The sequence below is a fragment of the Phyllostomus hastatus genome, unplaced genomic scaffold, assembly GCF_019186645.2.
Source record: "Phyllostomus hastatus isolate PE091 unplaced genomic scaffold, TTU_PhHast_1.1 phas_contig_148, whole genome shotgun sequence".
Classification (NCBI taxonomy): domain Eukaryota; kingdom Metazoa; phylum Chordata; class Mammalia; order Chiroptera; family Phyllostomidae; genus Phyllostomus; species Phyllostomus hastatus.
The window spans coordinates 16,188,973-16,203,061 of record NW_025333607.1 but is presented as its reverse complement, the minus strand read 5'-3'; the positions used below and the strand labels follow the sequence as shown (position 1 = coordinate 16,203,061).

The 14,089-nt window shown below is 45.8% G+C and overlaps 1 protein-coding gene across 3 annotated transcripts in view; it reads left to right on the top strand.

Moving 5' to 3' along the window:
* TGFB2 (transforming growth factor beta 2) overlaps positions 1-11,429 on the top strand; it is a 68,123-nt gene extending 56,694 nt beyond the window's left edge. For 2 of the 3 annotated variants that reach the window (XM_045817386.1, XM_045817381.1), the window contains 5 exons: positions 2,543-2,675; positions 2,801-2,911; positions 4,614-4,791; positions 5,891-6,044; positions 8,825-11,429. In XM_045817386.1, the coding sequence (XP_045673342.1) occupies positions 2,543-2,675; positions 2,801-2,911; positions 4,614-4,791; positions 5,891-6,044; positions 8,825-8,983 (735 nt within the window). In that variant the 3' untranslated portion in view covers positions 8,984-11,429. The remainder of the gene's footprint in view (positions 1-2,542; positions 2,676-2,800; positions 2,912-4,613; positions 4,792-5,890; positions 6,045-8,824) is intronic. The other variant, XM_045817395.1, reaches the window with a different exon arrangement.
* The last annotated feature ends 2,660 nt before the right edge of the window (positions 11,430-14,089 follow it).

Below are 14,089 nucleotides of genomic sequence, written 5' to 3'. Positions count from 1 at the left end.
ATTTTTAAAATTCTGAGACTACATATATTTATATGTATTATATTTATGTTTATACAAGTGCATCATAGATATATTAATATATATTATATGTAATTAATTCAACAACGAGAGCAATGTTTTGTTCTAGACAGTATGTCTAAATGTTAAGGGTATGAACGTGACTAAGATACACACTATGCTAATTAGGAGCAAAGAAGATACACAAAACATTATAAAATAATGCATCATTATAGGAGGCCAGCTAGGGGGGAAATTTTAAGACAGAAAAAATGAGTTCTGGGTATATTAGTTGTTTTTAGGCAATGAGGCAGATGAAAGTACGTGGAAACTTCTCCACCATTGTTTTCTCATTGTTATCCTAGATTAGGTTAAGTATACCATTTATTCAGAGCTCGCTAGGTGGAATCTCATTTGCCCAACCGGGAGCGTTTTCAAGGCAAAGTCTGGTTTTCAGTGGATCGGCAGCTGTGTGGCTTGGTTTTTAAAGTTATCGGCATTAACTTTGCGTGCGTGCCACAATTCATGTTTTCATTGTGTGCCAACAGTGATTATAATCTCATTAAACATCTTTGCCTCGGTCATCTCACGTTCTCTGTCCCCCGGAAGAGGGCACGGGGGACTCGTGCTCCAACCCCAACCCCCACCACCCTACGGCCTTCGAACTCCAGCTCTGCAGTGGGGAACGGTAGCGTTGCTCCGGGCTCTCTCTACCCTTGTGCACTGGGAGACGTGGGGAGAGCGACCTAACCTCCCGGAGTTCGCTTTTCCTAATCGACCTCACAGCAGTGTTTTGAGAATTATGTTAAAGTAACGTGCACTAAGGCCAGACCTCAGCGTTGCCCAGCCCTCAAGTCATGTGTATTTGCTTCTTTAATTCACAAAGAACCTCTCTTGCCTATTGGAGGAGCCCTGATTAGATTCCCCCCACTTAGTGGGATTTGCTGGACCTCAGAATTTGCTGGACTTGCAGACCTCAAGTTCTGCTAGTCGGGTTTGTCTAAAATTCACGCCAGCACCTCCGAGTTCAATTGTATGAATCTCTTTCCTTCTGTAAACTTGCTTAATCCAGAAAAAAAAAAAAACCTTACTCTACCATAATGCTAAATATTCTAGGATGCATTTGTTGCCAAATGACCTGAGACAAATCATATATACACACAGAAGAGAAGTATATTTTAAAATCCACAGGAAGATTATTCGTGTTTGTTTTACAAAGTTTAAAGGAGAGTCAATAAATCTTCTAGACATTCAGATAGCCATTCAATTAAATCAAGCGCTGTGCTTTGAAATGACATCGCATTGAAGTCACGTTCCCCGAGGAAGCTTAGGAACCTGTTGGAGAGACTGGAGCCATCTGTCTGAAAGGACCACGGAGGAGTCAGACTCGATGTCGGGAGGGCGGCGGTAGAAAGCAGCATAGGGCTCAAGCCCCGCTAAACCCTGAGGAAAGGCAGGCCGAGGCTCTGGGTAGGGAGGCTATATCGCTCTGGGAGACTTAGGGTCCTGGTTTGGCTGGTTCTGAAAACACGGCATGGTGACTGCTGGAGGGACGGGGTGGAAGGGGGTGGAGGGAGGGATGGGGGTTAAATGGTGATGGATGGATGCTTGACGACTTTGGTGGGGGGGGTGAACACACAATACAGTGTTCAGATGAGGTGTTGTAAGATTGTGCACCTGAAACCCAGGCAATTTTGGTAACTTGTCCCCCTAATACATCCAAAAAAAAAAAAAAAGGAAACAGACCCATTGTCATTTAAAGACAGAGTTTTTTTTAACCCTTAACGATGTTCACTTCCTACAGAAATTCAAGAATGTCTACACTTGCTGTTTATTTATTTGCACTAAATGCATCCTTCTAAATCTTAGTGTTCAGGCTGACTTGGTCTCAGACGTGCACCACGCACCGGGCCAGGCCTCTCCTGCCCAAATCCGTGCTTAATCTGCGGGGTATGGAATATCTCTATAAATCATGGCAAGTCACACTGAGAGTAAAAACCCCAGCTCAAGACTTACCTCAAGAGCTGAGGCATGCCGCGTTTTTTAATGCCAGTGGATTTAGGAACCAGGGTCAGGACCTTCCTCTCTTTATTAGCAGGCGATTTATAATCCAGGGGCCTGCGGAGGGGGAGCATGGGCCCTCTGACCCAGACCCCTCCCCACAGCCCAGCTCCCCAAATGAAATGTCAGGAAACAGAATAACAAAACCATTAACTGCGCAGTGCAGAATTTATGGCTGAAGGCTTGCACAGCTTATGTCAGCAAAGTAAAATAATTACTGTCACTTTCTCTTAGACACTCGGCTTTATGGTTCCTGTCACCTTTATCCTAACACACAGCTGATTTAGTAGCTCTGTTTCTCACGGCGAACGGCCTGGCGTGATGCTTTCCTGCTCATGGCCGTGCTTTCGCGAGGACGCCGCATGGAGATGCTGGCACGGAGCTAAATTTAGAGAGCCGGGAGACCGTGCTGCCCAGCTCTGGTGTTGTTGTCCTGCTGTCCTCATGCCCACTGAGTCCTGTCCCTCCCTCTTCTCCCTTCTAGATTCTCAAAGCCAAGGATGTGACGTCACCAAACCAGCGCTACATCGACAGCAAAGTTGTGAAAACAAGAGCCGAAGGGGAATGGCTCTCCTTTGATGTGACCGATGCCGTGCACGAGTGGCTCCACCATAAAGGTAACCCCCCCCACCCTCTGCTGACCCCCCTACATGCCTAGCGACCCCCAGTTATTGCAAGTTGGCTGCAGGTTTGAGGGCACTGATGTGCATGCAAATGACCTCCTTATCTTCCTGTTTTCCAGACAGGAACCTGGGGTTTAAAATAAGTTTACACTGTCCCTGCTGCACCTTTGTAGCATCTAACAATTACATCATCCCCAATAAAAGCGAAGAACTAGAAGCAAGATTTGCAGGTAAGTGAAACCTAGCCGTCTGAGGCGTGGCGGGGAGGGCCTGTGTTGTCGTTAATCTCGCGGGGGATGAAGTCAGTTCGCATGCGAAAGTGGGATTGCTCGGGGAGGCCTGGGAGTTGCACTGGCTTGGGCCGAGGTATGGTTGGAGAGAGACACGGGAAGGCAGAAAGGTTTGGAAGACAGGAATTGCTTCCTGGTTTGTGCTGTTCGATGCCCAGTGATGACTTGGTGATACTGACTGACTGACGGGCCAGCCCTCACGCTGTTCAACAGTTAAGCTCTATATTCATTTAAGCAAACCAACTTTCCATCTATGCTCGGCATTCAAGCAAGTCCCCCAAACCAGCGTCAGGACCCCACAGTTGTATGCCAGAGAAGAGGGAAAGCCCCTCGCTCCACAGCCCCTTCCGCTGACTCCCGTGTGGGGGACCACTTCACGTTGACTAGTGGGTGCCCAGGATTCTGACTGCCTTCCTTATCAGGCTTGGACTGTAGTTTATAAACAAGGTCGTAGTGTCCTCCAGCCCCTTGCTCACCTGTTAGTGAAGTAGCCAAAGTCAAGGACAATGAGGAGATGCCCACAGTACATAGGCATCCAGTGGCATGTTAAAGGGGTTTATTTTTTACTCCTCACCCAAGGATATGTTTTTTATAGATTTCAGAGAGAGAGAGGAAGGGGGTGGTGGGGGAGAGGGAGAGAGAGAGAGAGAGAGAGAAACATCAATGTGCGGGAGAGACATCAGTTGGTTGCCTTCTCTGTGCATGCCAACTGGGAATCGAACCCGCCACCTTTTGGTGTACTGGACGATGCTCTAAACAACTGAGCCACCCGGCCAGGGCCAAAGGCTGTTAGATAATGAGTTATTGGATGACCAGGGGCTGAGAGGGAAGTGGGTGCCATTGCGGGTGCAGCACCGCCAGGTCAGGCCGCTGATTCCCTTCCCCTAAGTGACACCATCTGCTTGCAGAAGGCTGCCGTGGCCTCAGCTCATGGAGAACCCCTCCCGGGGGTCGAGAGATTTATGTCACTCTCAAGCCTCCTCCGGCTTCCCTCCGGGAGGAGATTAAATGCTGAAACTGGCAGTCTCCTCCGAGGGCTTCGGGGTGCTCGAGTTTCCCCCTCTCAGATGGAATCAGGGAAGTGTTAAGGATGTCATAAATTCAGTGAAAAAGCCCTTTCTTCCCAGCCTCCCCAGATAGTATTAGGGAAGGGCCACTTCTGTTTCCCTGGAACCTAATTCACTGCACGTCAGTGTCGGGCTTAGTTTATAGCCATTAGGAAAGGCTTTCATGTTCCGTGGTCCCAAGAAGAGTGCGAGCCCACGGGTGACCGGGCAGGTCCGGCTGCTGTGTGTCCCGTCACGGAAGGGTTTGGACACAGCCTGCACTGAGGGTCGACTCAGGTCACCTGTCTAGATTGCCCCGGGACTAGGGGTCAAAGACTTCTTCCGTAGTGACTTTCAGAACCAGCAAGCCCTGTCTTAGACCCTGAATGGCCTTCTGACAAGAGCCCCCTTTAGAAGTCCTCGTTGTCGCCCGCTGCCGTCCTGTTGTCCCATACCTGGTTCTGTGGGGAGTGACTGTTGCCAGTCATCACTGTTCTCTGTGGCAATAGAAGCAAACAAACAGACAAGAAAATAGGGCTGATAATATTTGATGAAGGTAAAGCTAAATGTTGATTACCCAAATGCATTTTTTCAAGGTATTGATGGCACCTCCACATATACCAGTGGTGATCAGAAAACTATAAAGTCCACTAGGAAAAAAAACAGTGGGAAGACCCCACACCTCCTGCTAATGTTGTTACCCTCCTACAGACTTGAGTCACAACAGTCCAACCGGCGGAAGAAGCGCGCCTTGGATGCAGCCTATTGCTTTAGGTAAAGAAAACAAAAATAGCACGAAGGGATTGCGTCCGGTACCTCTTGCACTGCCTTGGCCCGTTCTGTGACCCGCACGCACTGCGTAAGGCCAGGCACAGAACAGGGCGGCCCCACGTTTCCTGACATCCCTCTTCCCAGAGGCTGAGTGTAGTTGTTATTTCCGTGCTGTACTCACCATCTTGCGACCTCCCGAGTCCTTAGCAAGCCCTTTGGGGCTGGAGAGGAAGATCCGCTCTCTGCTCCCCAGAGCAAGGGGGCCTGGTTCGGGGACTCGCCCCCTGCATGAAGCCTTGGTCCTCACGGCGCAGGGCCCGCGGTCACAGCACTTTCGCAGTAACAGGGATGAGAGAGATGGAAGAAGAACGCTCTCTGTCACGCCTTTAGCTGCAGGATATGTGGGAAGTGAGAGCGACACAGACTTATCCCCTTTCCCACGTGAGTCCGTGGAGGGAGAGTGTGAGTGTGCTCCCAGGGCTTCTCATCAAGCCTGCTAAGAGGCGAGCTCTCTCTCGATTTCCAGAGCTGTAGGGCCGCGAGGGGTCCTCGCCGATTAGGTGCACAGAGTGTCCAAGTTCACAGGGACATGGCGTTTTGGGGGGGGTCAGGGCCAGTGTTCCTACTAAGCAAGATGCCATGGTTCTTGATCTTTGGTTCATTCCTAGATCAAGAAACATGACGTGAAGCAAAGGATTTATTTTCAAAGGAAAATACCTGAGATGGAGCTTTGAGATAACTGTTGCACTTCATCGTTTCATGTTTGAGGCTGGATGGCCACTCTGTGCCGTGTGGGTTGGACAGAGGCTGGCCTCCATCAGCCACCCTCTGCTTCTATCCAGTCCATCATGGGAAAGGCTTGATTTTCAAAGTCACGTTCAGAGGGGTCATGCTGTAGAATTAAAAAGGGAAAGTCACCCCAGCTAGTCCCCCCAACCCCCCATCATGAAGGTCACTTAGATGACAGTTAAACCATTAAGACCTGGCCTGTGATATTTGCTTACAGATATTTGTTGAATAAATGGATGAGTCACTTTTCTGGTTGGGGTGAGGGGCAGAAGGAAAATAAGCTTTAAAATCCCCATTGCTCTTCTTTTAACAGAAATGTGCAGGATAATTGCTGCCTGCGTCCACTTTACATTGATTTCAAGAGGGATCTTGGGTGGAAATGGATCCATGAACCTAAAGGGTACAATGCCAACTTCTGTGCCGGGGCATGCCCATATTTATGGAGTTCGGACACTCAGCACAGTAGGGTAAGCATTTGGTTGACTTGTCTCTTCTCTTCTCGGCTGGCTAATGTGTACCTGCCGATAGCATTTGACCCTGGAACGATGCAGGGATTAGGGGCACTGACCGCCCTACACACACGCAGTTGAAAATCCACGGATAACTTTTGACTCCTCCGAGAGTTAATGCCAGTCATCCCTCTGTATCTACAAGGTATTTGTTCCAGGACCCTTCCCAGATACCCAAACCTGCAGACCCTCAAGTCCCTTATGTGGTAGGGAGCAGGGCAGTTCCTCCTGTCGGCCCTCCCCATCTGCGATTGGTTGAATATGCAGAAGCAAACATCCGAGATATTGAGGGCTGGCTGTGTACCTATTGAATCTAAGTGGACGCATGCAGTTCACACGTGTGTTGTTCAGGGGTCAACTGTATTTCCAGAAGAATTCCGATGGTCCCGGTGCCGGGTGGTCCCATGGAAAGGAAGCACGCTGACGCTTCGGCAGATGCTTCGGCCAAGCGAACCACTAGCCTCTGACAATTAGCAGGTCGTGTCGCTTCTTCGAACCTCAATTCTTTCTGGTCAGAAGGAATGTCTCCACCCAAAAGTATGTTTAAAGTCAGTAATGCCAAACTCGAGAGTTCACGTGAAGACCGCGGAGGTGATCTGTGAGGACACAAGGCCACTTCAGAAGGTCGGGCTGAGACTGGGCGCCAGGGCTCCCAGCGCAGATTAGCAGGGGCCTTTCCTACGTGATAACGGTATTTGTCCAAATGCTTCTCTCTGGTGGGTGACGATGAAAAAGGCCACCTAGTTATCTTGTCCAAGCCTCTCACTTTTCCAGAGAGAGGGGAATCTGTAGCGTCTAGGTGGCTTGCCCAAGAGCAGACAGCCCGTGACAAACCAACGCTTGGAAGGCAGGCCCCTTGTTTAATAACCAGGCCCCGGTATGCCGTGCCTTACTGAATTTCACTGTGCAGCGCGGCTGCCCCTGGAGTCACGCCGCTGCAAATCTCCTTATTAAAGAGGCATTAGAAAAATCGGCTTCACCGCAGGGTAGGAAAGTGCATCTACCGCCAAGATCACAAAGCGCATTCGGCTGCGCTCAAAGAGTTCCAGGGTTATCAATTATTTCAGACAATCCGTATTTTCCAAATTCCTCTTTCATTGCCTATGAAAAAATCATGCGTTCACGGAACATGAAGTCTATTTATTTATAAATGCCTCCATAAGCTGGATGTGAAGTTGATAAATACGCCCCACGCACCGCCCCCGCCCCCACCTTCCTTCGGCTGTTTTCCCAAGTCCCCTGTAGATGTTGGCAGCGGCCGCCGAGCATGTGCTTGGCCCCGTGAGCGTGGCCTGCTGCTGCCTGTCCTTCTGTCCGAGCTCTCCGGCCAGGCGGCTTCCTCTGGGCCGTGGCCACAGGAGCTGCCATGTGGGCGAGGTCCCGCTGCCAAGTGGAAACCCAACTCCCCCTCCCAGATACACAGAGGGGGTGTGTGAAGGCAGAGCCCGCGCTTGTTTTCCAGGGGAGAGGAAGAATAACTGTCATGGGTGCAAATATGTGGTTTGGACAGCTCCCCGAGAAGCCAGAGGTAGCTTCATAAAGTAGTCAGTGTTGCCGCGCTGAACGGATCTTCTGTCTCGGGCTGAACACAGCGCAGTGAATCTCGAGGAAAAGGTCACTCGCTGTTTGCCTAACACATTAATGGCATCCTTGGAAATGACTGTCATCGCCGGGGGGACCTGCATACTTCCCCCGGTAAAAGTCACGTTCGCCTTTGAGAAAGAAGGGGGTTTACGGTTCGGGTCGGACGGCAGGACTGTCTCCTCCGTCTGTTTTAGGGCTGGCTGGCCCCGGCGGGGCTAAGTGGAGGGCGGATTCTTGTTTTTGTTATTGTTGGAAGCCCAGTGTAAGAAAGGGAACAATTAAAATATAGATTGCTTTTGATGAAGCAATGATACATGAAGACGCTTTTTTCCCTATTTATTTATTTACTGAATGCATGTGAGTGACATGGGTAATAAAATTCTACAGGTTGCAGGTATATCATTCTATAGTGCATTACCTATACCTTGTATTGCGTGCTTACCACCCTTCTCCTTTTCTCTTTTACGTGAAAATTTAGGTGACATTAAATTGACCTGGGAAGATGGTTAGAATAGAAAGATTTCACACTGCAGACAGGTTTTTTTTTTCCTATACCTAAGGGTAGACTGAAACTCTGATGGAGGTATTAGCAAAAAGTTGTATTCTTCTACTTATCCGTGTATTCATTTCTTTGCCTTACTCATGAGTCTTATTTGACCAGCGAACAATTACTGCAAGGTAAGAACAAAGTCTAAAAAGTGCCTGACCTCACAGAAAATTTCCTCTGGATGGGAAGGCAGAATATACATTCAGGAAACAACGGTAGTTACAAAGACGTACAGAGACAACCCCAAATACTAAGAAAGCCATGTGTTTGGAAAGCCTGGAATGTGTATGTAGCAAAGCAGTGATCAACGTGAGGACTTATTGGAAAAACTGTCAAATCTGTCAAATGAGCAGTTTTGTCCATTCTGACTTGTAAAGAATCATTCATTTGCAACGTATGGAAAAGGGATTCTATAGGAAACTGATGAATTCATCGATTACTAGGGACACATACCATTTTGACCGTGAATGGCAGTTAAGACAAGGGCATTGTAAACCAAAAGTTATTTAAATGGCCCATTCAGGGCTACAGCTGATAAGAATAGGGAGTGATCCTTTAAAAATTAATTGTCTTTTTTTGTTGTCTTTTCTCTCTGGTGTCCTTACAGGTTCTCAGCTTATATAATACCATAAATCCGGAAGCATCCGCTTCTCCTTGCTGTGTGTCCCAGGATTTAGAACCGCTCACCATTCTCTACTACATCGGCAAAACACCCAAGATTGAACAGCTCTCTAATATGATCGTAAAGTCATGCAAATGCAGCTAAGATTCTTGAAAAAGTGGCAAGACGATAATCACACGATGATGATGATGATGATGATGATGATATGACAACAATAACAATGTTCAGGACAAGAAACATAAGAGAGCCTTGTTCCATCAGTGTTAAAAAAATTATTTGAAAAAGCGGTACTAGTTCAAACACTTTGGAAGTTTGTGTTCTGTTTGTTAAAACTGGCATTCGAAACAAAAGGAAAAAAAATACGAAGGCTTTTATTCTACATTTCGCCTACTCTGTAAGTGAGAGAGACAAGAAGCAAAACCTTTTTTTTTAAGAAAAAAATAAACACTGGAAGAATTTGTTAGTGTTAATTATGTGAAAGAAAAAAAAAAGAAACAGGAAAATCCCGTTCAGTGGAGTTGCTGTACATGCGTCCCTAACCCCAGCCTCACTTGATTTTTCTGTATTGCTATGCAATAGGCTCCCTCCCGTTTTTACTCTCAGAGTGCACAGTGAGTTATTTATTGTGTGTTACTATATAATGAACATTTCATTGCCCTCGGAAAATAAAACAGGTGTATAAAGTGGAGACCAAATCCTTTGCCAGAAAACTCATGGATGGTTTAAGGAACTTGAACTCAACCGAGCCAGGAAAAAAAAAAAAAAGAAAAAAGGCCAGATGAGTGGGATGAAAACTCAACAAGAGTTCTTAAGATGGCCCAGCGAGTGGGTGTTAAGAGAAAGAAAGACCTTGGAAACGATGCAATGTACCAACGGCCTAAGGAAGCTTCTTGTAAGGTTCAAAGCTGAAAAGCCTGTTAATAAAGGAAACTTGCAGTCAGAATAAGTCTGTAAGATTTTTTTCTGCCTTTCAATTGTAAATGGTTCTTTGTCAGTGTAGTCCACCCGTGAAATGTTGCAATGTTTGGATTCATACTCATCACACTTCAGACCTAGAACTCTCGCTGTCTAGTTATGCCATAGGTTTTTCTTAGTTTCGATATATGTAACCATACCTATATTATTACAATAGATGAGTGTAGAAGCCAGTGTAATTGGAAACACATCTGCAGACTTTTTTTTTTGCAAACTATTAAATCAAAACATTAACTACTTTGCGTGTAATGTGTAAATTTTTACCATATTTTTAATGTTCTGTAATAATGTCAACTCTGATTTAGATGGGACTTAAATTTGGGCTTTTTATTTTTATTTTTTTTTAACGATCACACAGAACTGTGTTTCCTTTAGCTGGCTAGTATTTTTTTGAATAAAGCCCCTAGATTTTGACTTGCACTAAAAGTACATGTTTCATAGTATTTGCTCCATTGTGCTTTATAAATTGTCCATTTTTATAACATGAGCTACCCGAGTCCGCTCGTCCTTTTTTCTGTTACGGAAAAGATAGATTTGACTTCAGTCCCCTTCCCTCCTCTTCCAAGCATCATCACCGATCAAATCAGACATTAAAAAGCTTCTGTGTTAGGAAAATTCGGGACGAACGTTGATCCGGAGACAATGAAGTGAAATGTTTGCGTTGCAGCAAGGGCTTTCGGACCTGACTGAAACTCAGGTCTGAAACTCAGACCTGGCCCCTCCCACCTGGCTCAGTCAGCACGTGTACAGCACCCTCCCGTTCTCAGAAAAGCAGACAGTTCGTAGGAAACTTCTTTTACTTCCGTTAGGCTTCTAGTGTTCAGGGTTCAATAGAGAGACTTGCCTTTTCATTGATTTTTTTTAAAGGACAAAATACAGGTCAGCACAAATCATTTTGTTTATTTCACTGAAATTAGGGTTTTTGTAGGTTTCCTAGGAAGGTTGAAAAGGCACAAACCAAATTCTCCCATCATCAAAACGTATTCTTTTCTCCCCTGTGAATGAGCATGTTCTCTAGATCTGAGGCTAGCACTTACTTTGCTTTATTAAATGATTTGCTACATGATTGCCGAGGCGGTAACCTTAGGTCACAGTTTGTGGAAGGTGTCAGTTTGCCCGTTGTCCCTAATTTAGCATCAAGATAAAAACCCATAGGTCAAACCATGGAGTCTGCAGTTTCATTTAAAAAGCAGCACAATGAGGGTAAATCCAAGGGAAGTTGTTTGATGTAGTAAACTTTTTTTTTTTTTGGCACTTCCTGACCATTAATGAAAGAGATGACTTGGGTTTACAAGTTTGGAAGCTGGAAAGGCGAGAGATGGAAAACCGCACACAGTAGCGAACACCCTTTGCGATAGATGTCCCCCGATCCCACATTTGAGAGTGTTGATTTATTTTCTCTTCCACGTTTCTATGAATTCTATGTAAATCACTTTTATTTCTGCAGGTATTTTCTCAGATAGCAATGACATTTTGTTTCGTATTATTTTGTCTTTCCTCATGAATGCACTGATAATATTTTAAATGCTCTATTTTAAGATCTCTTGAATCTTATTATTTTTTTTTTTTTTTAGTTTGGGGATTCTATAAGGTCTTTATTTCCCGTAAGTAAATATTGCCGTGGGAGGGGCGGGGGGGGCGAAGGTTAGTATGCGGGGTGGGGGCGGGGCAGTTTTTATGTGTTAAGCAGCAGTACAATTTTATGGTTGGCATGGTTTAAAAAAATGGAATATAAGAATAGCTGTTTTGTATTTTGATGACTGATTACGCTGTATTTTAACACGATGTATGTCTGTTTTTGTGGTGCTCTAGTGGTAAATAAATTATTTCAATCTCACGTCGGTGTGTTTTTCTGCTGTGGCCCCGTGGTTGAGCCCAGAGAACACCTCTGAGGCAATGACAATGACCTCCAGCTGGAAAAGCCAGACCATCTTTAGGATGGTGCATTTTTTTCTTGTGGTGGTTTTTTTTTTCCCCCCACCTCCAGGATCCACACTTCAGAAATGTCACGCTTTATAGCTCGGGAGCCAGGACTTATCTATCAAGAACTGAAGAAAGTCCTGTGCCGTCTTTTTATGCTCTTGTTTATTGCTCTTGGGTAATTGTTTGAAATATCGTCTCCATCCAGCTTGACTGTCGACCAGAAAAAATGCAGAGGGATGTTTGGCCCACGCTCTGGCGTTCTGGTTCTATGTCCTGCCAACGCCAGAGCCAGAAGACTCGGTCTAGACGACATCCCTGTGGCCCCATAACTTGGGCCGTTGCTGCGCCGGCCAGATAAAACAAGAGCCACGTGCTCCTTGGGGTTGGTCTTTGGGAGCTGCTACTCCTGTCTGCAGTTCACCCATACCACTGCACCAAAAAAAAACTATTTCCACACGTTTCCTTGGCTGTTTCCTGCAAGACCAGACTTTGCAAGTGCCTTGCCAAACTCTTAATAAATAGCACTAATAAAAAAGTAGTTGTGGCTCCATCCGGTTGTCTTGCTTTATTTATCTAAGGAAAGAAGTCTTGTGTGCCCATTGTGGGAACGCCACAGAGAAGCAAACCATCAGGGCCCAGTGTTTAGGCGGAAGAGGAAATGGTTCCCTTTCCCACCACCTGTGTTTCCATGTCGACACTCAATGCAGAGAGGCAGCCTTTCACTCTAAGACAATGAGTGTGTGCTTCTCTGCAGGGGGCCAGCGTCAGTCAGCCGATCACCCTGGCCCACGTGCCCTTGTGAGCCACTCTGACCCTCTGTCTCTTTATCTTAAAACTGAGGATGGGACTCCCGGCTTTCCACGGGTTTGCGTGCTCAGTTGTTTTGTTGGTGAGTACATGGGCATTTATATTTTTTATAAAATACTTGGCTTAGGGTTTGGCCTGCCGTTGACCATCTAAATGGTAGTCTTAACACTATTTCCCATCCTATTCTGTTTTTGGCTTTTTGGTAGCCCTGTCGCCATGAGCCTTTAATAGTCAGGCTTCAACCCGGGCGGGCCCAGACTCCTGCATCTTGACACTGAAGGTATAACCCCCCAGACTCGAGCCTCCTAAATGGGTCGAGCCATCAGTTATCCTGAGAATATTCTGTGACCCTATCTGGTAACCTTTTGGTTACATGACTGACTGACCAGAGATGGTTTGTTTGAAACAGTGGGCAAATGTTCATGTCACTCCTCGCTGAAGTCCACCACCTAAAATCCCAAGTAGAAGAGACCGAGGGGCTCGCTGAAAGACCTATGTCCCGAGGGTGATGATGGTAACGGAGGTTCGCTGAGCACCTACTAGGTATAGTTCTCTGTTAGCCTAGTTAACCTCGTCTTTGCCCCCGTGATGTAGGGTTTTAAAAATATATAACTCCCTATTGCAGGAAGTGAGCAGACGCAGAAAGGTTAAATTACATGTCCAAGGTCACTCCGTTTGTAAGAGGAGAGTCTAGAACTTCTTGTCCAAACACTAGCTGCCAGCCAAAGGTGGTTTGCAAGTAACCGAAATAGGAAAATACGGCTAATCTCAACTGAGATACTCCAAACGTGTAAGCTGTACATCAGATTTTGAACACTACGAAAACACAGAAAATGTCTGATTAATTTTTATACTGATGACATATCTAAATAAGACTATTTTTGACATATGGTATTAAATAAAGTATATTACTAAAATTAATTTCTCGTGTGTCTTTTTACTTTTATGATAATTACCAGACAATTTAAAATGACATAGGTGGCTCACTTAGACAAGTGAGAGTTTGTGGGGTTTTGTTTTGATTTTTTTTTTTAAGAATCAAAATTACAAGCGCAAAGTTAGATTCAGAGCCTTTGAAAGGGCCCATAAAAGCAAAAAGCCAAAACCCCGTAAGCCTCGAGAGTTTGACTGCAAATTGCTCCCCTGGGAGTTAAGCTAACACAGGCTTGAGTTTCAACTAGACTGTTACCTTGCGCTTCCAGCAAAATCTAGATCCCATCTTGGTGCGAATCTATGAAATCAGTTGTTCCCAGTCTCTGCCCTTCTCGCTTCTGCAACCACACGTTCTGTGCTGAACACAGGGAGATAAGACTCCGGTTTTACTAACATTCCAGGCCGGAGGCAATAGAGAAAATGTGACTTTTTCTACCTTGCCTGAAACATCGGGTGATAGTTATATGCCATATGGCTCAGATCCCATGAGGTTGGAGAAACCATTCGTAGAAATATTAGACCATCCTATCAATAGAAATGAATAACTGTAGCTTTTTTAAGTGAAAGAATTGCTTTAGTTTTTTTTTTTCCTGATTGTGTCTTTATTTCCCT